General features: G+C 43.0%; 1 protein-coding gene across 4 annotated transcripts; it reads right to left on the bottom strand.

The window, feature by feature from the left end:
* Nucleotides 1-9,210: 9,210 nt before the first annotated feature.
* LOC121272311 lies at nt 9,211-21,567 on the bottom strand. Of its 4 annotated transcripts, none has more exons than XM_041178914.1 (8): nt 21,497-21,567; nt 19,910-20,110; nt 18,925-19,108; nt 17,237-17,349; nt 15,848-15,972; nt 14,437-14,656; nt 12,928-13,022; nt 9,211-10,695 (listed from the first exon to the last, which is right to left on the bottom strand). In XM_041178914.1, the coding sequence occupies exons 2-8, from the start codon at nt 20,043-20,045 to the stop codon at nt 10,030-10,032; spliced, it is 1,539 nt and encodes a 512-aa protein (XP_041034848.1). In that variant the 5' UTR covers nt 20,046-20,110; nt 21,497-21,567; the 3' UTR covers nt 9,211-10,029. The 4 variants fall into 4 exon arrangements, with proteins under 4 accessions (XP_041034848.1, XP_041034847.1, XP_041034846.1 ...); XM_041178913.1 differs by lacking the exon at nt 21,497-21,567 and adding an exon at nt 21,221-21,289; XM_041178912.1 differs by lacking the exon at nt 21,497-21,567 and adding an exon at nt 20,812-20,895.
* Between the last annotated feature and the right edge of the window lie 737 nt (nt 21,568-22,304).

Below are 22,304 nucleotides of genomic sequence, written 5' to 3'. Positions count from 1 at the left end.
TAAATGTTTTTATTTATTTAAGGGGACAGCTATTTACTGACCAATGTCAGTGAGATGGGTTTGCCCACTTCTCACTGCGTGTTTGTCCTTAGGGTGATGTTTGCCGCACTCTGCTCCTGCTTTCTGGCTCGCACTGGGTGGCCTCATTGATTTCACACTCTGAGTAAGAAGGTTGTGGGTTCAAGCACCACCCCAGCGACTTGAGCACAATGCTGGGGGAGTGCTGCGTTGTTAGAGGTGCTGTTTTTCAATAAGACCCTAAACCGATGCCCTATCTGCCTTCTAGGGGAAAGTAAAAGATCCCATGACATTTTGAAGAAGAGCAGGGGAGTTCTCTCCAGTGTCTTGACCCATATTTAATCCCTCAATCAACATCACAAACAGATTATCTGCTGACTATTATGTTGTGGGAGCTTGCTGCATGTAAATTAGCTGTCGTGTTTGTCACATTACAGTGACTACACTTCAGAAGTACTTCATTGGCTGCAAGATGCTTTAGGACATTCTGAGGTGGTGAAAGTGCTAAAGAAATGCAAGTCTTTCATAATTCCTTGAATGGATGTTGTTGGTGGTGTTGGGGGTGGGGGGTGGTGGAAGGTGGGCAGGGCAGACTCCGTGGACCCCATTTTGAGAGCCACTGATCGAAGAGGTGTGCTCAGGCTTTGGAAGATAGTAAAGTGGGACGGGTGAGGAAAGATGTTGATATGGAAAAAAGCAAAATTAGATTTTTACAGCCTTGGGGCACCTCAATGTACTTGTCAATGTGTTGCTACTGGAATATAATCTGTTGACATTTCAAATCAAATATGACTCTTCTGCGGAACTCAAGTCCTGAAAAAGATGTTCTGAAGAGTCATGTTCTAGTCAATGTTAACTGTTTCACTCCACAGATGCTGCCAGATCTGCTGAGTATTTCCAGCACTTTGTTTTTATTTCAGATTTCCAGCAACTGCGGTATTTTGCTTCTATGTTGTTTTGTTGTGGGTAACAGGTAATTTGCAAACAGCAGATGTGCGAAGTGACCAATAAGTCACTTTTGGTGGTAAATTACAAGGACATGAGGAACTTACACTTAACATACAGCCATGGAATCTTTTATATCCGTCTGAGCATCTTTAATGTCTCCCCTGAAAACCAGTGCCTCTAGCAATGTAGCACTCCCTCAGTACTGCACTGAAGTGCCACTTTCAGTTTAGTGGGGCTCCTGACTCTATTGAGAGCATTGCCAAGCAGGAACATTTAGCTGCCAAGCAGCTAAAACTGTCTAGAAGATAGTTCCTTGCTGCTCACTGTGGTGATTTATAAACACAGAACTCTCTGCCTTTCCAAGTGCACCCACATAAGTATACTGGTTAATGAGCTGGCACTAGAGTCCAGATTGCATGTTTCAGTTGTCACAGGTATTTCAGTGAAGCTCAGCGAGTGCGTTTAAATCAGAGAGAGCGACATTTGCTTCAGAACTGATCAGTAGAACATCCATAACTGAGGCTAGGAGTTGGGATTCTGCAGCAAATCAGGAAATTTGCAAGAATCGGGAAGGCAGCTTGTCTCTTACCTAGGGCTAGGGGCCATCTAAACATTAGACCCTTCAGGAGTGAAGTTAGGAAACCCTTCTACGTGCAAAGGCTGGTACAGTTTGGAACCCACTTCTGCAAACAATACACATTTGAGCAATTGTTAATCTTAAATCTCAGATTGGTGGATTTTTGTTAACCAAAGACATTAAGGGAAATGGGGCAAAGGCAGGTGTTTGGAGTTAGGTTGCAGATTAGACATGATGTCATTTAATGGCAGGAGAGGCTCAAGGGTTGAGTGGCCTATTCCTGTGTCTCTAAATTTATTTTGTTCTTGAAGTCTGGGTGATGGTAGAAAACCCCCTCTCTGGTTGCCCTGAGATAGTCGGGGGATGGGCATCCTCTTTGGGCCGATTATGATTGGCATTTGGTAGCCTGTTCTAGGGTCCAAGTTAGGCGGGCGTTTCATATCCAAGTCTGGAAGGTGTGTGAATAGGAGGAGAATTTAAAGTTGATAGTGTGATCAGGTGCTTGCTTTGTACTGCAGGAGAGCCTCTATTGACCGCCCGCACTTGTGAGAACGACAATTCTGGTTATGTCACTGCTAATCGTGAGCTGCGGTGCAAATAAGAATTCTTATCAAAATTAAAATCACCTGTTCTCAGCACATTGTTGTGAAAGAGGCTGCTTTGCAGGTCAGCAATACGACCCATTTTTCATATCTAAATCAGTGTAGAGTGGTGTCGATGCATGCACCGGATAGGAGTGAATCATTCATTTTTTCTTACGTATGAGCTGACACTGAGGTGTGAATGAGGACTGCATTTGCTGCCAATGCATGCATGCTCAGTTGTAGGCCCAGATTAATGACCACCAACTTGATAGGGGGCAATGTGCAGCAGGGCACATGCGAGGTCATCATCGTCCGTGGCAGCAGGAAGAGAGAATGAATTTCTAGCTTGAACTGACAGTGATGGATTTTTGAAACTCCTTTTACAGGGGGTTAGAAAGGTTTTACAGATGAGAAACTAAAATCTTTTCCTTGGGATTTTTTTTTACTGTAGTCGTATTGTTGAGTTTTTCAAAACTCTGTCTCACTATCTAATGTAAAATTGGTGTCACTGAGGCTGCGCTCGCCCCCGCTCAGCTTCCTGGAGCCACTCCGTGCAGACACTAATGTAAGTGGATTGTAGATTGCTGTGGGTGTTAGAGCTTATTGCCTTTCCTCATTCTTCCCCTTCTCCCAGGTTGCAGGCTCCAGCAGACATCATTGGATATCTGCGCATATGCGGACCAGTACGCATATGCAGACATGTATTGCATGGCCATACTGCGTTGGCATAGTTGTGAATGAGCCATACAGTTCTAAAAGGGAGTACATTATTTCCTTTTTAATCATGTATTGTAGGCAGACAGGAACTGACACCAAGCTACGTACAGACTCCAGTAACAGATATCTCAATGTTATTCTCTACTGCACAGGTGCAGGGTGCTGAGGGAGTGCCCAGAAGCTGACAGGAATTCTGTACGTTACCAGATAAAGACAGTTGCTTTTTATTGAATGTATGCTACATAATTTTGTCCATTTTCCTGCCTAAAAACATCCTTTTCAAAAATAAAATACCATCTCTAAAATGGCTTCTGTTCCTGACTGCCAGTAATTTTCCTTCGATTTTTTTTGTTTTTCTTAGATGTAGGAAGGTAGCCAGACAACCCAAACGTTATTGATTCTCAGCAGACAGATGTTGCAATCTCATCAGGATTGCTCTGACATACAGTGGCCACCAGATTCCCCTGGTAGCCATGCTTTCATGTGTGTTATGGAGCTGCCTGCTTAATTTAAAGGCACAGGCCTTGCAGACTGCCTTCTCAGACCTGAGGCTGCATTGCTCCAACAGGCCGGAATGCCTCTATAATTTTGAGGGAGGTGGGGGAATCAAGCAGCCACTGTCCGACTGACCTGGAATCAGAACTGGACTGCCTTGTCCGTTTAACCCTTTCACAAAAGCTGCTGCTACTGGAACTGACGTCAGTAACTGCATGTTCTGCCTACTTCTGCAAATAACTTTGTGAATAAATCCATCTGGCAGCTTACTCTGCTACTATGGTGTCTGCTATGTGCCTCTTATTAATCCTATCCTGAAATGATTTGAATGCACAGTGGCAATCCTTAGGCACAATAAAGGGATCTATTGTCTGCCCAGGGCATGCTAATTTTATCCACTGTTTAATAGGTGGAAAATCATGCAGAGCTGGTCTGGTCTATTGGGCAAAATGTGCTTTCCTAAAACTGGCTCCTGTATGTAAACTATCGGAACCCCTGTTTTGGATTCCAGCCTGCTTGCATCTCATTCCTGAGTGCCCATTATTCTCTGTCTGTAGGAGGAAAGATGTAATCAAATAGAGCACAGGATGGTGCACATTCTATTTATAAAGGGATTCCAATGTCAGTGTCACTTGGACCTGTCAGTAATTGAGATTGACTTGACATTTTCCCACTGCGATTCCATATGCTGTCTAGCAACAAACTGTCTGCGTTCAGGATTTGAGATCAGATCACGTTGAAAATGCTATTTGGGTTTGTTCAAGGGTGCCAGCTCTCACACTCCTTCGCACCCCTCGGTTGAGTGAGGGTGAAAATTATGCCAGATGACTTGGCTATGAAGTTCAACCCTGCCCCTTCATCCCTCTGCTGGTATGTTTTGGAAACATTGTTCCGATACGGATCCAGGGCTTTTATGTTGTTGGTCCCTTGTCTAACATTTCTTGAGAGAGAGAGAAGGTAGAGATCTCAGGCCAATGGTAGGTATTCTTGTTTTATTGATCTTTGGTAGGGAATTGGTGTTAGAAAACTGTTGACCAGACTGAATATTTCTGTGAATCATCAATGTCATGAAATATGTAATGAAGAAACAGCTGGAAAATCTCAGAATGTCAGGCAGCATCTGTGGAGTTGAAACAGTTAACATTTCAAGTCAAGTGACCTATCATAAATGGAATATGGCCACAATAATGCTTGATTGCATTTCAACCTATAACCCTCCAGGGAATCCAATATCCACTATTTTTCTTCATCTTCTCTATCTTTTATGACTATACATGTGTGAAATCAGTATTTGAACCCTAACTTTTTATTCATTATTAAATGTGTCCTGTGAATACTTACTTCAGTTAAGCTGGCCCTGAGCCAACACTTTTGCCAGGGCAGGTTCCTTGACTAATTAAGCTGCCAGCTCAAGGAGATAACTTGGAGCAGGTGGAAAACCTGGTTAACTGCTCAAATTTAAAAAGATGAGCCCACCTAATGATAAGCGGTTGAACTTGAGGGAAAAATCATATTATTCTTTATGAATATTTGATTTGGAATACGCTGGAGGTATGAAATGGAGCCAATGGGCAAGTGATTGATTGAGTGATGCAGTGCTCAATTCCTTGTTTAGTGGTGGCCAAAATGGATGTACTGCTGCATAAGGTGGGTTGCCATTTAGGACACAATATGGCCAAGATATACCGTGCCTGTTGAGAGCCATTAATCGTCTTTTAAGATATGGTGTTATACTCTTGGCGAAAGTTCTGTGCTATGTTAAATTCATGCCTTTATTTTCTCCCTAAAGAAAAGTAATGAATGTTTTCTCCTGTTGAGGGATCTGTCATATACTTGATGCACCCCTGGAGAGCTAATTGATTAATTTGGCATATTACCCTGTGGTGGTTTGGGAGGATCGGGTGTGAAAGTTTAATTCAGGGATGAGCTTCATGTCCATGGCAAGAACCTGTGGTGCAGGTTGTCTGTCATCAGCCTCCGAGCTATGTCATTAGCTATGTGGCGTCTTAGTGAAGCAGAGATGCCAGGGATAGGTGTCCTCTGACTGGAGATGATTGCAGGCCCTGTGTAACGATAGGTGTGGACGTCATCTGGGAGTTAAGACTTAACTGCCTTGTTTCCTCAATAATTTCTGCCACAATATAAGACTACCATTGGAACCTTATAAACAGCAAGTTCTGATAATTATCTAAAAGGCCTGCCTTGCTGCAAATCTATTTTTTGATGCATGTAGAGTGCATAGAACCATTGTATATTGGAAACCACAACCTGATCTGTTGGCTCTGTACAGTTGAGATTCATTTTCTTGTAAAAGAAATACAACAGTGCATTTCTAGTAAGATTAGTGGGAGAATTCTACTAAGTCTCTGCTGTACAGCTTAGACCTTATTGTTCCAGACTTGTGTTGCCTCTCTGGAGGACAGTTTTAGTGCTGAAAGTCTCAGGTGAAGTACTGTTGGCTACTTGTCTGTGTCTGCAACTATAAAAGTTCACAATCCCCTTGATATGTGGAGGTTAGCAAGAGGGCCCTTAATGCTCTTGGAAACCTTAGGCAAATCTTCAACGCCTGCCGGCAGAATGTCACCAGAAAAGCTGCTGTCTGAGACCCCCTTCAGTAACTTCATGGCTCTCTGTTTAAGGAGTTAACCCTTAAAAATCCTTTGCCTCCAGGGGGTTCCCACCTGCACTTTTAGTCTTAGCCTTAAGTACAACTTGATCCCAACTCAGGGGATTGCTTGCCTGCCAACACTTTTGCCCTTGAAAGGAGTAAGCAGTGGCTCTGATTCTTGGGCTAACTGGAAGGGCCTAGGAATTTCAGGAACAGAGTGCTACCTGGATCTCCAATGTTTGTAATACCATTCTGCTGAAAAATGTGTTGGGGGACAGGATCGGTCTTAACTGTGCATGTCACTTTAGTTAGGTACCCATCAACACTTGCTAGCGAGGACAGGGAGTGATCTGGAATGTGCCCTGGATCTGTGACAGTATTCCTCATACATATGAATTAAGGGCGGGCCATTCAGCCCCTCAAGCCTGCTCTGCCATCTGATAAGATCATGGCTGATCTGATTGTAGCTTCTACTTTCCTGTCTACCTCTTCTACCTTCTGATTCCCTTGACAGTCAAGAATCTGTCTAACTCAGCATTAAAAATATTCAATACCCAGTCTCCACTGCTCTCTGGGAAGAGAATTCCAGACTAATGACCCTCAGAGAAAAACATTCTCCTCATCTCAGTCTTAAATGAGAGACCCCTGAGTTTTCAATTTTGTCCTGTAGTTCTAGATTCTCCCACAAGGGGAAATATTCTCTCAGCACACACCCTGTCAAGACTCCTCAGGATATATGTTTCAATCAGATCACCTCTCATTCTTCTAAATTCCAATGGATAAAAGCCCAGTCTGTCCAACCTTTCCTCATAAAACAACCTTTTCATCCAGAAATCAGTCGAGTGAACCTTCTCTGCACTGCTTCTAAGGCAATTATACCATTTCCCAAATAAGGAAAGCAAAACTCTACACAGCATGAGTCAGCACAGCTGGGAAAAACCAGAGGGACAAAATAAAGTTACGTTGATAATGAATAACTTTAAATGTATTTATTTTTAGACACTGGGCACTGTCAAGATAGTTTGGCCTCAACTTTCATCAAACTTGTTACTCCCAAATATACAAACGGTTTTGTATGATCATGTACACAAGATGAGATTTCTCTTTTTATGGGCTGGAAATTAAGAAAATTTATGTTCAAATTTAGTTTTGCCTCCATATGTATAGTATAGTTTCCAGGAGCCCGAGCTGCACAGTTGTTAGTGCTACTGCCTCTGAACTGGAAGGCCCTGGGTTCAAGTCCCACTCCAGGACTTGTTGGCCACTGGTGCAGTATTGGTGCCAATCCCCATAAATAGGGAGTGTTAGTAGCACAAAGCACATTGGGCTGTAATACCACCTACCAAATGCAAAAAATGATGGCTGATATGAAGGCTGATCAACTAACATTGATGCAATTCCATGTAACATGGAGAACAGCTAAAAGAGGAAGAAGCATGGTAAAATATCCCTGCTTATTTTCAGATCATGAATTGAGAGCTGCTTTCTTGCAGTCTATCATGCAGTTGCACTTGTAACATCATTTCATTCATCTCTTTCGCTGCTTGGAGTTGATTCCTTGTGAATCCTCTGCATTTAACACAACACTCCAAACAAATATAAACATTTTACTCCAAAAAAAAAATTTGCTATTTCCTTGTGAATTTAATAAAATATTGTTAAATAGTAAATCTCTCTATTATCATTTGACTGCAGTCTTACTACCCGACATTAAGAAACACAAGTTAAAACTTTAACAAAATCACTTCCAAGATTCTGACTTCAGATTAGATACAAACTCGGAGACTGCCGTGTGATTGAAGGATGTTATGTATTTTGTAAACTCGGCTGTTATAGATAAAGTGCCTTCACGCTACCACAAAATTAAATCTCATCAATAATGTCATTGGTTTACAATGGCTGAATAAGTCAAATTCCATTTTTATTAAATGAGATTTTACAGAACATCTGGAATTTTGAGAAACACTTATGTCCAATTTTGCACAAAAGATGTGATTCAGTGGTCTAGTCCGTGGGGATGTTTCTCCTGTCAATAACCTTAACACTGTACACATAGTAGGCACTGTTTCAATGCTTCCTCCATCAAAAAATTAACCTTGAATAAATTTCCCAGTTTACATTATTCCTCAGAGTTCAAAAGTGATTTGTGAAGTCATCTGAATTCTTAAATGTGTTAAAACCTTGTACCAAAATCCAATCACTATCATGCAAACATAAATAAAATCAAAAAAATTGCAGATGCTGGACATCTGAAATAAAGACAGGAAGTGCTGGAAAAACTCATCAGGTCTGGCAGCAACTGTGGAGAGAGAAACAGAGTTAACATTTCGAGTCTAATACGACGCTTTGGAAATGAGTAGAGGCAGAAATGTGATGGGTTTTATGCTGTTGAAGAAAGGGGGGAGGGTCAGGTGGAGAAAAAAGGAAAGGAAAGAATAGGTTAGAGGGCAGGGGAGATTAAATAATCAAGATGCCATGAAACAAAAGGCAATGAATGTGGGAATGGTTGTACTAAAGGAATGGACCATTGGTCCCAAGTAAGTGTTTATAGCAGGATAAAAGGTCCGTGCTGTCTGAAAGCAAAACATAAGAACAAGATACAGACTGGCACTAAAGGGAAAAAGTACAAAGTTAGGGACAGAGTTCATGGTCTTAAGTTGTTGAGGATACCTCAGCCTGCTGCAATGTTCTAGTGAAGCCCAACACAAGCTTGAGGAACAGCATCTCATCTTTCGATTAGGCACTTTACAGCCTTCTGGACTCAGAGTTCAACAACTTCAGACCATGAACTCTGTAATCCAGTTTGTATTTTTACCCCTAGTGCCATTCTGTCCCAAGTTCTCATGTTTTGCTTTCAGACAGCACTGACTTTTATTCTGCTATTAACACATTCTGCTATTTTGCTTTCAGACAGGGCTGATCTTAATTCAACTATTAACACATTCTGCTATTTTGCTTTCAGACAGCATTGATCTTTATTCTGCTATTAAGCTTTCAGATAGCACTGATCTTTATTCTGCTATTGATGCCTACTCTGGACCAATGCTCTGTTCCTTTATTCCCACTCTCTTTGCTTTTTGTTCCATGACATCTTTGTGATTTAACCTCACCCACCCTCTAATCTATTCCTGACCTTCCCTTTTTTTTCCAACTGATCAATTCCCCTTTTCAACAGCATAAATCCCATCAAATTTGTTTCTCTTCTATTCCAAAGAAGAGTCATATTATACTCAACTCCAACATTAACTCTGTTTCTCTCACCACAGATGCTGCCAGACCTGATGAGTTTTTCCAGCACTTTGTTTTTATTTCATGCAAACGTGTGTTTATGACTTATGTTGATTTGATTAGATCAGTGTTTTTCTCATTTCACTGTACAGCTTTGTCTCAGGAAACCTGCACTTTTCTGACCCTCACTGTGCATTCAAACAAATTGAATGTTTAGACATTGTAAGACCTAACTTCTGTCTCCACCATTTCTCACTCAACCCTTTCGTTGAGCCTAACTCCTCAAGATGGATGACTGAAAACTGGAAGCTACTGCTTCACATTCCTCAGGACATAAACTCTAAAACAAGACTATTAGTGCCTTTAATCATTTCTATCAATCACCAAATTTTCACTTACTGATCAATTTTCTTACTTGCAGAGTGAATTCTGAGAGATTAAACAAGTAGAATTCAATTCAGTGCAATTACCCAGCATCTACTAGCTGATTTTCTAATTGTAGATTACTTGTGTGTCTCAGTACCTTTCAGAAAGAAAGATCACAAATTTTAACCACCTTAATATGTCTCAGCCGTGTTACGTTAATGCTGAGTGTAGCTGCTCCATTTCACCCCAATACTCACTAACATCGGTGTGGGAGCTATGAGGGACAACTTGATAAGCTGGACGGAGACTAACTTTGCCATGTTGAATTTCTGGAGCTGAATTAAAACTAGTTTCAACATGGGATAAAATCTTTGGCTGTCGACCCTTGCTCTCATCTGCCATCCCTGCCCTTCTCAGGTCACAATAATGCTGTTTCACTTCTTCTGTGGCCTGTTTTATCTTTTCCATTACTCTCTAATTTTTCAATATTATGTAGGAAAATCACAATTGCTGACTTCAACTTCCTGAGCAACTTCTGACACAACGTCCATGAAGTCTACAGACTCGCGTCCAGTGCACAATGACTTTGCAGAGTCAAAAGTTTTAATGTCGGCCTCTGAGGAAGTGCTCATCAGTCTAACTTCAGATTTTGTGGATGTCTGAGTGGAATCACTGGATTTATTCTGCCAAGTGGAGTATTCACATTCAGGCTCAGCTATGGGGCAGATTTTATAAAGCTCTGTGTTTGGAGAAGACTCAAAGGAGGAATTGCTCCAGTTGTTAAGAAACGGGAGGAGCTTTTGTTTGGTGTCAGCACATTCTTTTATATCTGAGCTTCCCAAGTTGGCTGGTAAGTTAACACCATTCATTCCGATGTCCTGGAGATCCTCTGACGACTGGTGAACACATTTGCTCTTGTGTGTACACTGCAGGGCGTCTAACCCTGTGCTGTCTAACTGACCGCACTGGCCAAGGTCCAGCAAGGTGCTGATGGCATCACGCTCAGCATTAGATATAGGGCTGCTCTGCTCCTGGCAACTGTTCAAAGAGTGAGGAGCATGACTGGAAGGAGTGTGCTTCTCTCTCTCAATGTTTGGAGCCACACATGCAGACATGATGGGAGGAGGAGTGTTGAGTCTTAAACCTTGAAGCACCTGCAGAATCAATAGGATTGTAATTGTTAGTATGATTAATTTTACCAACTCCAGTAGCTATGAAATAACAAAGATAAATCAAATTCATAATCAAGAACTTCACTGGGGTGATGAATCACGATAGTACAGTGACCTCCCACTTGGATCCAAATTCCTGCTCTCAGCAAGTGGCAAGTGCTGAAAGACAGGGAAGGATTGATCCACACGTCCAGGAAAATTCTTATTCTTCATTCCCCAGCTATGCTGGGTGAGCTGACCTCAACAGAGACACCTGTTGGGGTTCAACAATTGGCCACAGTGCCCTGTGCTAAAGGTGGGGGAACACCACCATCCATAGTTTTTGTTGGGGATATTGGTCGAGGATAGGATTGGGTTTCACTAAAGCTGTTTGTATTCTAATTATCTCCCAACGCTAAGGTCCAGATTCACACTTAGCCAAGGTACAGCAGAGCTGCCAGTCCCTATGGAAAATAATTGGCATCATCAGGGTAGGAGAGAAGAAAGTCCTGCATCATCTCTCCTGTGTAATGCAGAGAACAGTAACTTCACTGAATCGAATAGGTGTCTGCAGTTAGAAGTGCTTTTTGGGTAAATTAATGTTCTCCTTAGAACAGAGAAGGTTGAGAGGAGACTTAATAGGTGTTCAAAATTATGAAGGGTTTTGGTGGAGTGAATAAGGAGCAACTGTTTCCACTGGCAGGAGGGTTAGTAATCAGAGGTCACAGATTTAAGATAATTGACAAAAGAACAAAAGGGAAGTTGTGAATCTTTTTAGCAGAGAGTTGTGATTTTTAATGGTCTGCCTGACAGGGCAATGGAAGCAGATTCATTAGTAATGTTCAAAAAGGAATTGGGTGAATTCTTGAAAACAATAAAGATTGTAGGGCAATGGAGAGTGGGACCAATTGGTAGCTCTTTCAAAGAGTCAGCAGAGGCACAATGGGCTGAAAGGTCTCCTTTTGTGCTGTATGATTCTAGTACAGTAAATTCTACTTGGCTGAAATACCAGAGAGCGTATTAGATAAATCTCTGATTCGGTGGTCTGTTGAGGGAGGATTGTGGCTTTGGGGGTGGCAAAAAAAGGTGAAAAAAAGCAACTGAAGCCATACCAAGACAATAGAGCAACCTGGAGGCATTTTCATATTGTTGATTGTTCAGCTTTTATCCTGGGGAAAACAGCATGATTGCAAAGATTCCACCATTAATTTGCTGAAGTGGGCTCTCTTATCTTAACAGCAGAGTTTTGCAAGTCTATAATTGATCAGGGAGATGATTTTAGCAATACAAGGGTATTACCATCCCCAATCCAAACTAAACAAGCACCTTTAAAATACCTAATTTCTGCTTCTGATTTTCATATTTATCAAATAGGTTAAAGGTGCTGGCACCTTTCAATAGAGTCAAGCGGACAATAAGAATTAGATGTTGACCTTTTGGCAGCTTTTAGGTTTCCTACTCATGTAAATTCGGGCAAAAATAAGGTAAATAAATACTGGGCAAGCTGCAGGGCATGAAGTGGGTGTCCCGGTGCAGCCTGTCAAGATTGAGCAATGGATTGGGCTAGAGCTGTTACTAGCAAGGTGAGTAGCAGGGAGGGTCCCAGAGTGGTAGGGGCCCAGATTATTTTTGTGGTCCCTGGATTCAAAATTACCTTCAGAGGGGCCTCTTCCATTCCTTGTGGAACTGACCAAAGCCTGCCCAAGCAGTTCCTACTTAAAATGGCAAGTCAGTATTTACATGATAGGACCCCAATTTCCAGATTAAAATAGGTCCTATCACCTGAAGCACCTGGTGGTAGGCATTTTTTAATAAATGGACAGCCACATCATTGATGTTAACAAGATAATTGGGCTACCCAATTCATTTTGAGGCTGTTACCACCAGGCGAAAGCGAAATCAACCCCAAAGAGTGATCAAGACACCAACAACTTGCTTTTATATAGCACCTTTAACATTGTAAAATGCCCCAAAGTGCTTCATACTGAGCCACACAAGGAGATATTAAGGCAGGTTACCAAAAGCTTGGTCAAAGAGATGCTTTTTAAGGAGCGCCTTAAATGGAAGAGAGAGGGATTTAGGGAGGGAATTTCAGAGTTAGTGCCGTCACTGCCGAAGGCATGGCCACCAATAGAGCAATGAAAATCGGAGATGCACTGGAGGCCAGATGAAGAAGACACTTTGCAAAAATGCTGCATCTGAACCACCTACATTTTCCAACCGTTACCTCATTACCTGGCGTGTGGGAAGTGAAAGATGGTTATAAACCCGATAACCAGATGGCAGCAATGGGTCAGTGTAGAAAAACTCACATTGATGGATAGCTGGCACTGAAACAGAAAAGCGGAAAGGTGATAAGACTTTAGACTTTCTCTTTTACATAGGTCTCACCAACAATTCGCATTTAAACAACATCTTTCATGTAACATCAGATTCAAAGTGTATCATAAGAGTATCAAAGAAAACTAAGCATGGAGATTTTTTCAATATTCCTATTTAGGAGCAATTGGTGGTAGTGTCACTGGACTGGTAATCCAGAGGCCCAGGCTAATGCTCTAGGGTCACAGGTTGAAATCCCACTACAGCAGCTGGTGGAATTTAAATTCAATTAATAAAATCTGGAATTGAAAGCTAGTCTCAGTAATAGTGACTATGACAGCTATAATTAATTGTCATAAAAACACATCTGGTCCAGCATCATGGAGGGTCCATGGACTCAGACCGTCAAACTGGCCTGGGTTACTAAAGTTCTTGGAAGGACGGGATCCCAGGAACAGTGTACTCAGGTCCGTGTGAAATTTATGGATGACAGCAACCAATCAATCATTCAAAATGTGAAAGAACCAGTCCGTAAGGGAGATGTGCTAACACTTTTGCAATATGAACATGAAGCAAGAAGATTATGATAACAGATCGTCAAAACTGATGTCAGCTGAAGCTGCTATTGAAGTAATTGGTTCACAAAATTTTTTTTTACAAAATGGGACAATAAACATTATAAATAAGTAATCATTTAAAAAAAAAATACCCTTTAGAGAAGGAAATCTGCCATCCTTACCCGGTCTGGTCTACATGTGATTCTAGACCCACAGCAATGTGGCTGACTCTTAAGTGCCCTTTGAATGGCCTAGCAAGCCACTCAGCTGCAAGGGCAATTTGGGATGGAAACAAATGCTTGCCTTGCCAGCAATGCCCACATCCTTGAAAGAATAAAGACAAAAAAAAAATTTGCACCATGTGGGCATCTCTGTTAAGGGCATCTCTGTTAAGGGCAGTGTTTATTGTGCACCCCAAAATGCCCTTGAGAAAGCAGTGGTGAGTCACATTCTTCAATTTATATATTTTTTTATATTCATTTATGGGATATGGGTGTCACTGGCTAGGCCAGCATTTATTGCCCATCCCTAATTGCCCTTTGAGGGCAGTTAAGGGTCAACCATATTGCTGTAGGTCTGGAGTCACACGTAGGGCAGACCAGGTAAGAACGACATTTCTTTTCCTAAAGATGGGTTTTTACGATAATCAATGATGGTCACTAATTACTGAGATTAGTTTTCCTTCCAGATATATTTTTTGACTGTTTCATTGAATTTACATTCCACCAGCTGCTATAGTGGGATTTGAGCCCATATCCCCAAAGCATTAGCCTGGGCTTCTGGATTAGTAGTCCAGTGACATTACCATTATGCCACAGTCTCCCCACAATGTGATGATGTTATTACATAGTTCTTTACTCAGCCTTACTGTGAATGTCTTGGGAACGGAGGAAGCTGGCTTCAGATTTCACTGTAAGGTCAGGCTTAGAGTGGGAATCAATGGAGTCTTGGTTCTCAAATCTTGAGTCATCGACTTCAGTGGGCAAGATCTGTGGCTGCTGAGACGAGACAGCAGCATAAAAGGAGTGGAAAGATGGATGTGACAGAGTTCTGTTGGAGAATGGAGCGACAACACCTGAATGCTCCACCTGAACAAAAAAAAGACAGACATCTGTAAATACTGTGCTAGATTTTACTGAAAACTGAACCAAGAGAATAATTTATCACTAAGAGCCCAGTAAGATCTAGGTTTCTGAAATCAGACATCCATTTCAGCTGTCATGACCAACATTAGACTTAAGATTTAGAAGTTTAGTCTGAAAGCTGTGCAAAATGGATAACCACCCAATTATTCAAAAAAACGGAGTATCGGACAAGAATGGGTTGGCGGTCCCAGAGCGGCTGCGGCCCAGATAATTTTTGTGAACCCCAGGAGGTGCATTTTTGCTCCTCCCTAGGCCCAAAAGACTAATTCAGGATTGCCTTCAGATGACCCTTCCCCTGAGAACAGGTAGCCTGTATGATATCGGTTGTTTTGCGTAACCACATGAGACTGAAGCCCCAGCATAGAAAGGTTCAGCATGGCAATAGCATTATGCAACAAACATTGGCTCTGGGAAGGTTGGTTGGTTGGTTTACACCTCCCACCCAGAGCCTAATTCATTGGTGGCAGTGCAGTCGCTAGGGGGAGAATAAAGTCCAAAATTAGCATTTTAACGGTTCCGTCTACCTGGGGCACAGTTGCACCTGCATCAACAGGAGAAGGGTTTCTCTCACTGGAAGCTACAAAGCTTGCTCTTCCTACTCATTGTGACAGGCTCCTGATTCTAAACACCGAGGAAAACAGGTGTTGGGAACCTAGCCAAACAATCAACAACAAATGTAGGAAATTGAAATGCTGTGAATATACACCAGGTCAGAGTATTTCAGAAAAAAAGGTGACGTATGACATTTCAGTTACCTGACATGGAAATTTAAATGATGGGATCTGTCACTGATCCCATGTACTCCAGTGGAATAAATGTTTGAGTCTATGGAAGCTGCAATCTGAGATCACTAACTGAATTTGTTAGGAGTTTTGTGCCGTGAAGCACTGCACACAGGATTTTGTCAATGGCTTTTTCTCAGTTTCTTTTCTCAAACGGAAAATCGTTGTGCTGAAACAGGATGCTTCCTCAGAAAGGGAAGGAGGCACAGCCATCCAACTATCTTCAGACACATCAGAGGTTGATTATAAAGTAGTATTTGCATAGGCCTGAAAATCTGTGGCCTGGGCTGGAAATAATGCATCAACGAGCCAGTGAAATGGCAGAATAGATACCAGAAAGAAAAGTTCAAACCTTTCTATATTGGGAAACATTTTCTAAACTGGATGTGCCTGCCTCTTCAACGCTGTTAAATGTTGAGGATTTATCTTTGTCCGACGACAATGCAGCATACTGATAATGGGCTGACTCTCCCCCTCCTGGGTAAAAAGAAAGCATTGTTACCAGAGTTCTATTTAAGAATAGAATAAGAAAAATGTTGGGTTTGTCACAATGGGTCTGTCAGGTTTCAGCATCGGAAGAAAATATATAGCTTACAGGAACAGGAGGAGGCCATTCAGTCCCTCAGAGCCTGTTCCACCATTCAATGAGATCATGGTTGAGCTTCGACCCAACATCATAGGCGTTTGCCACATATCCCTTGGTACCTTTGTTTAACTAAAGGTTAATATTTTAGATGAAAACTCCATCAGAGACTAAACTGCCTTTTCTAGATGCTGACTGATCCATTGAGTCCAGCATCTTTTTTATTCTGATTTCCCCTTCCCCAGATAAAATATATTCTGGGGCTGATAACCAGGATTGTGTGGACAGTCGGCTCTTTAGGGCTGAGATGGGCAGAAATTTCTTTACTCGGTTGTGAATCTTTGGAATTTGATACTCCAGAGAGCTGTGGCTGCTCAGTCACTAGGCCTACTGCCTAGCTTCCCAGCAAATCACACAGCTGGAAATGCAGACCTGAACCTCCCCAAAGACATCCCGGCACAATTTATCATTCATGTAGGGAAACAGAAACACCCCATTATCACTGCAGGAGATAGTTATGTGCCTTCCACAGATCTCCCATTCCGGCACAGCAAAGGGCTCCCAGCAGGACACAGCTCAAGTCCACCACAAGGGTCAGGTTATGTCTTCCATCAGTTTGAGATGACCAGAATGTTCAACGGTTTATAAACAGCTCCAGGCTTCATTCATGTGTTAGGATCTGAGTAACTGAGATTCCCTCCTTAAAAAGACAATCATTTATATTCAAACTTTCTATCGGAGAAAAATTTATTTTGTGAAATTAGCAATTCCTACAGTACATGAAGCCTTATGTGGTGGAGCAATTAACACCTGTAATAGTTATTGTGGAGCATCATTGCTATCAACCCGGTGACTATAATATGAAATATTTTAACTTGAGTCTGATAACATGAAATAAAACAGCACAACCTGGGGACATGAGCAAAATAATTTTACAGCATCATAGCCAAAGTAATTACAAGGGTATTTTAATTATTGTCAGGGTAACTTGGGATGGGCAGGAAATGCAGCTTCCCAGCAATCCACTTAGCCTGCGAGAAAGAAATATGACACTTGTCAAAATTAAAATGATTTCCCAATACAATAATCAATTAGATATATATATATATAATCAGAAAACACCCGTTTACATCCATATGATCTCATCAATTCTCTTACCTCCAGCATGCAGGAATGAGAAAGAACTTTTAACTCCTGGACTATTCATAGCATTCTCAAACTCTGTGTAATACTGAAATGGGGGAGGTTCCCCAATGATCTGCAACAGAGACCTACAGCAAAAAGGACAACAATCAGTCACAGGGTCATCAGCTTATTTAGCCTCATCCCTGCAAAACACCAATCCTACCTTAGCTGACCTGGCAACTCAATCCAGTGCCCATTTTCTTCATTCATCATTGTTTAGGCATGGTAAGCCACCAGGCATCAATCCCCACAAGTTTCTTCACCACTTGGCTAGTTCTATTGTATCTATAGTGTACGATCGGTCTGCACCCAAAAGGTTTTCGACATAGATGCTGCTTGACCCAACTGACTGATTCCAGCATTTTCTGTTTTTCTATAAGATAGTTACTAATAAATCCAATCAGGAATTCAGGAGAAATTCCTTTACCCGAAGAGAGTGTTGAGAATGTGGAACTTGCTACCACAGGGAGCGTTTGAAGTGAATAGTATAGATTTAAGGGGAAGCTGGATAAACACGAGAAAGGGATAGGTTGATCAGATGAGATGAAGAAGGGTCACAGGAGGCTCATGTGGAGCATAAATACCAGCATAGACGAGATGGGCCAAGTGACCTGCACAATCTGTAAAATAAGATTTTCAGCAAATGTCGCTTTTTTGCTCTTTGTTCATGGAGTGCAGATGCCTCCTAGCTTTCTTTCAGATTTTTCTATATTCAACTTTCATTTATCACTTACCAGTCCAATGCAAACCTTCCTTATACCATACTGACTACGCCCCCCCAAGTCCAAGCCCCTCCACCCTTTTCCCATCCCAAGCTTGGTGCCATCTGTAAATGTAACTACTTTGTACTGAAGCTATTAGGTTGTGTTAATCTAGGGGTCAAATGGTTTCTATAGGCAATAATGGATATCTGCAAGTGATGAAAAAAGCATTTTTTTGTCCCCTGCTTTCCTTGCTGGGCCAAAATTCCATAGGCTTCCAGGGTGTCGTCACGTCTCTAAACTGACAAATCGGGTGCTGGCAAGTTATTGGAGAATGGAGGGCTCAACAGAATGTGCTTTTCCTAGCAAATGTAATGGGACACTTGAAGGGTTAGAATCACGGTAGATTTTCCTTTCACCCTCAGCTCATGTGTAGAACATGAATGCTTTCATGTAACTGGACCAGCTCCTCAGACGAGCAGATTTCAGACTTTACCCCATGGGAATATTAAATGGTCCCAGTGATTCCTGTGTCAGCTACGTGGAGGGAAACAGATCCATTATGGCAAAAAACATTTTGCGTCCGGACACAGCTGAAATGATGAGCTGTTAAAGCAACAAATAGAGAAACATTCAGAAATCAGATGCCAGACAGGCATAACTCCAGTGGCCTCACAGACTCTTTAGATTCTCACCAGCCTCCCAGGGTCCAGATAATCTAGTGCATAGACTGGGGACAGACTAAGTATAGACTTTCTGGATTGTCTGGTTTAACCACGTGGGCATCAGACAGTAATCAACACAGCAATGGCTCAAGTGTTACACAGTGGTTACACCTTAACCAGTCCAAACAGCAATATTTGACTTAATGTTTTAACTCTACAGTAAGAGGATACAGAGGGATTCGGGGAGTACTTTAGAAGCCAGCTGGGAGTAGTTGACATGTCTTGCAGAGAGTACCTGAGATAGTCATGTCTCTCGGTTAGTTCCTCGTCGGACACGATGCTGTCCAAATCAGAAATGTATTCATTCGACTCCGAGGATGCAGAATCTGGACAATCCCAGCTTTGATTCCCTGCGCTCTCTGTACGATTGCCACTTCCTTCTTCCATTGCCAATGCACAATTTGATAGACCTTCCTCCTCTACAGTTATGCAGATAAAGAAATTTTAGTTCTAAATTAACTTGTGCTAAAAACTGTAGGCAGAAATTCAAAATTAAATAAAGCATTGGGTGTGTGTAGATGCAGCTCAGCTAGAAACCACAAAGGGGAGATCTCTTGTGTCTTCACCAGGAGTGTTCAATGGGGAGTGGTGCGTTATGATATTCCACTCATTAAAATCAGTACATCAAAAATCACAGTGCCTGTAGTTTTCCAATAATGGGCTCCCAGTACATGGTAGAAACGCTGGAGCAGGTAATCTCCCCTTTGTGGGTGGCTGGAACAAAACATACACAAAGTTGTCCATAAACTCGCACAACAGCTCTAAGGGCAAAAGCATCCACTGCTGTGATACTCAGCAAAATGGACCGGGGTTGAATGTCCTTGGCTGTGCTGGGTTACTTGATATCAGTGATCAGTTCTACAATTAGGAGTCAGGACGCAAGCAGTGAGGGTCCCCATCCCAATTACTATTTAGTGCCCCCTGCTGGAAAGTGCAGATAAGGGTAGGATCAGATGCGATGCCCTCTACAGCTGAATAGGTTGGCAATGCTCACTCTTATGCTCATTCTTGAAGAATGGCCAAATTGCTGGTGCCCATGGAAACGACATGAGCCACAATCATTAGGAAAGGACAAACACACCAGGAAGCAAAAAAAAAAGGACGTGTTGAAAAAACTGACTTTATTTTTCCAGCTGTCGAGTTTCAGTTTGCAAATATTGCTGCTCATGTCACAAAACCTTCATGGACAATCTGTGGATCAAAAAAATGGAATTACTTGCCTCCAGCTCGTGCAGAACCGAGGCTGACTTCTTTCTCGGGTGGGCTATGACTGCCTTGACTTGGAGTGGTATTGCTGGTCGTGACACAGTCAGAAACCCTAACATCGGTCTCGACGACATTATTGGTGTCTTCCATCTCTTGGTCAAAATGCCGGCAAATCGAGGAGTTGCATCATGAGAGGAGGTACCAGCACCAGGAGTCTAAAGGACAATGGCAAGTTACCAATCTCCACCCACATCCTAAACTTGTTTGCCAAGTAGCACATGGTACAGTGATCTGCAGGTAGGACTGGCTGGATCAAAGTTGGCTTAGGATCAACTCATAAAGAGTTTTTTTTAAGCAAGTGTGTTTTATGTAATGTAAAAGTGACGTAGAGTAGCTTAGATGATAGCACCACTCAGTGTGGTACTGAGACACACGGGTCAGGAATGTTCAAATCCTGATCTGCACTGAGATAAGTGATCTCAACCACGGCATGGGTGAGATCCAAACCTGATTTAATAGAGACTGACTCCTGTAACTATGGGGCGATCCCCCCTCCTGGAAGTTCATGATGTTCTGTGGGAACGGGATCAGGTTGGGCTGGAACAAAACAGTCTTATAGACTTGTTTGTCACATTATACGGTTTATATCCTAACACAAGGAACATCCATGTGGGTCACTCAAGAGGAATGGTAACACGTGACCATGGCCCAAGCAGGGGAACCATACATAAGCAATAGCTTCAGGTGGGAGAAGGGGTCACACAGAGCGATGGCCTGTGCAGTGGGAGAGCGGGTGTCGGTCATGCACAAGCAACAGCCACATGAGTGGAGTGGGGGGATAAGCGAGGTGCCCGCCGGTCGAGTGTCAAGAGTGGGAGTGGTTGAAGGGCAAGGGAATTGTGTTGCTTAAACTCACCAGGCTTGGTTATCTGATGAAAATGGGGGAGAGAGATAGATAGCTAAAGAAGAGTTGAGCACAGGGCCTGGAATGGCCGGCTGGATATGGGCGAAGGACAGGCCTGATAATGGGTGGGAGGAGGGACATGCGTCATATGGGCGGGAGGAGGGGTGAGCTTGATGTGAGCAGCAGTGGTACGGCCTGATATGGGCCCAAATGTGGGCGGGGGTGATTGTGGTGCCGGCCTGATATGGGCCCAATATTGGCGGAGGTGATGGTGGTGCCGGCTTGACATGGGCGCGGGGAGGGGGGGGGGGGGGGGGGGGTGCGGAGGTGGTGTAGTGTGTGTGGCGCCGGCTTGACATGGGCGGGGATGGCGGGAAAATGTTGGGGGGCCGGCTTGCTATGGGCGGGGGCTGGGACGGACCTGAAACGGGCGTCCGCCACAATCGCACGCCAGCCCTTGACAACGACTGTTGGCCCAACCGCCGCCTCGCGCAGCATTTTAAATCCAAGAGCTGGTGCGCGCGTGCGCCGGGGGCGGAGACCCGGCGCCGAATGCGGACCGTGTAGGGAGAAGGGAAAATGTCGCAAGCCCAACGACAAGTTCCACCCCGCCCCCCACAGCCTGGCTCACGGTGCAAAATAACTCCCAGCCTCATTAATACATGAACATATCCTCATTAACCCTCTCCTTTCTCACCAGCAATTCCCAGACTGTTGTTTCAGGCTCTTTAGTTGTAAATTGTCCGGCATTCAGATACTCAAAACCTGCAAACTGCTCCAGTTGCTCAGAGCCAAAACAAACACTGGAGCAAATTAAGTCCTTATATTTTATTTTCGTCAGAAACCCCGTGACCCTGATGGACAATGCTTTTTCTACCCCCCCCCCATGCACTAGTTTCAGTCACCTGGGGAAAAGTCTTAAGGCATTTTGATGTGGTCACGAGAGACACACCCCAGGCATTCACACTGACCCACTGAAACAACACTTTGACAACAATGTGATTCTGGCAAGTGTTTCCCCCTCTAAGAAAGCGCATGAAACACATGTCTCAAAGAACTTAAATCTATCGCAGAAAAAGGCCCATTCGGCCCACCAAGTTTGTTCCATCCAGAGTCTGTGATTACCTTTGGGCACTTGAGGGCAACAGGTAGAAGTTGGGGAATGGGACCAATGGATTGCTCTACACAGAGCTGGCATGGACTCGAGGGGCCAAATGGCCTCCTCCTGTGCTGTAAATGTCTATGACCCTTTGATTATATGGTGTTTTTAAAGTAGGAAATCAACAGAAGGAGGGGAAATCCATCAGAGTCATTACAACACAGAAGGAGGCCACTTGGCTCATTCCATGCCGGCAACAAAAGCATCATCCAGCCTAATTTCACTTTTCAGCTCTTGGTCCACAGTGGATAGGAAGGACCTATTTCCCTCAACAAGAGGCCAATAGCCAAGTGGTGTAATTGGTTTTAGAGGGAAGTTAAGGAGAACTTTTTTCACCATTAGGGTT

Source organism: Carcharodon carcharias, chromosome 33 (genome assembly GCF_017639515.1).
Source record: "Carcharodon carcharias isolate sCarCar2 chromosome 33, sCarCar2.pri, whole genome shotgun sequence".
Lineage (NCBI taxonomy): Eukaryota > Metazoa > Chordata > Chondrichthyes > Lamniformes > Lamnidae > Carcharodon > Carcharodon carcharias.
The sequence above is the reverse complement of the archived record's forward strand: the minus strand, read 5'-3'. Positions and strand labels throughout refer to the sequence as shown.

Excerpts from the sequence above, each read along its gene's own strand:
- LOC121272311 (XM_041178914.1), bottom strand. The coding sequence starts at position 20,045 with ATGGAAGACACCAATAATGTCGTCGAGACCGATGTTAGGGTTTCTGAC. Across the intron at positions 15,973-17,236 it reads CTCATTCCTGCATGCTGGAG|GAGGGGGAGAGTCAGCCCAT; the intron begins GTAAGAGAATTG and ends CTTTTTACCCAG. Across the intron at positions 10,696-12,927 it reads TTTCACTTCCCACACGCCAG|GTGCTTCAAGGTTTAAGACT; the intron begins GTAATGAGGTAA and ends TTGATTCTGCAG.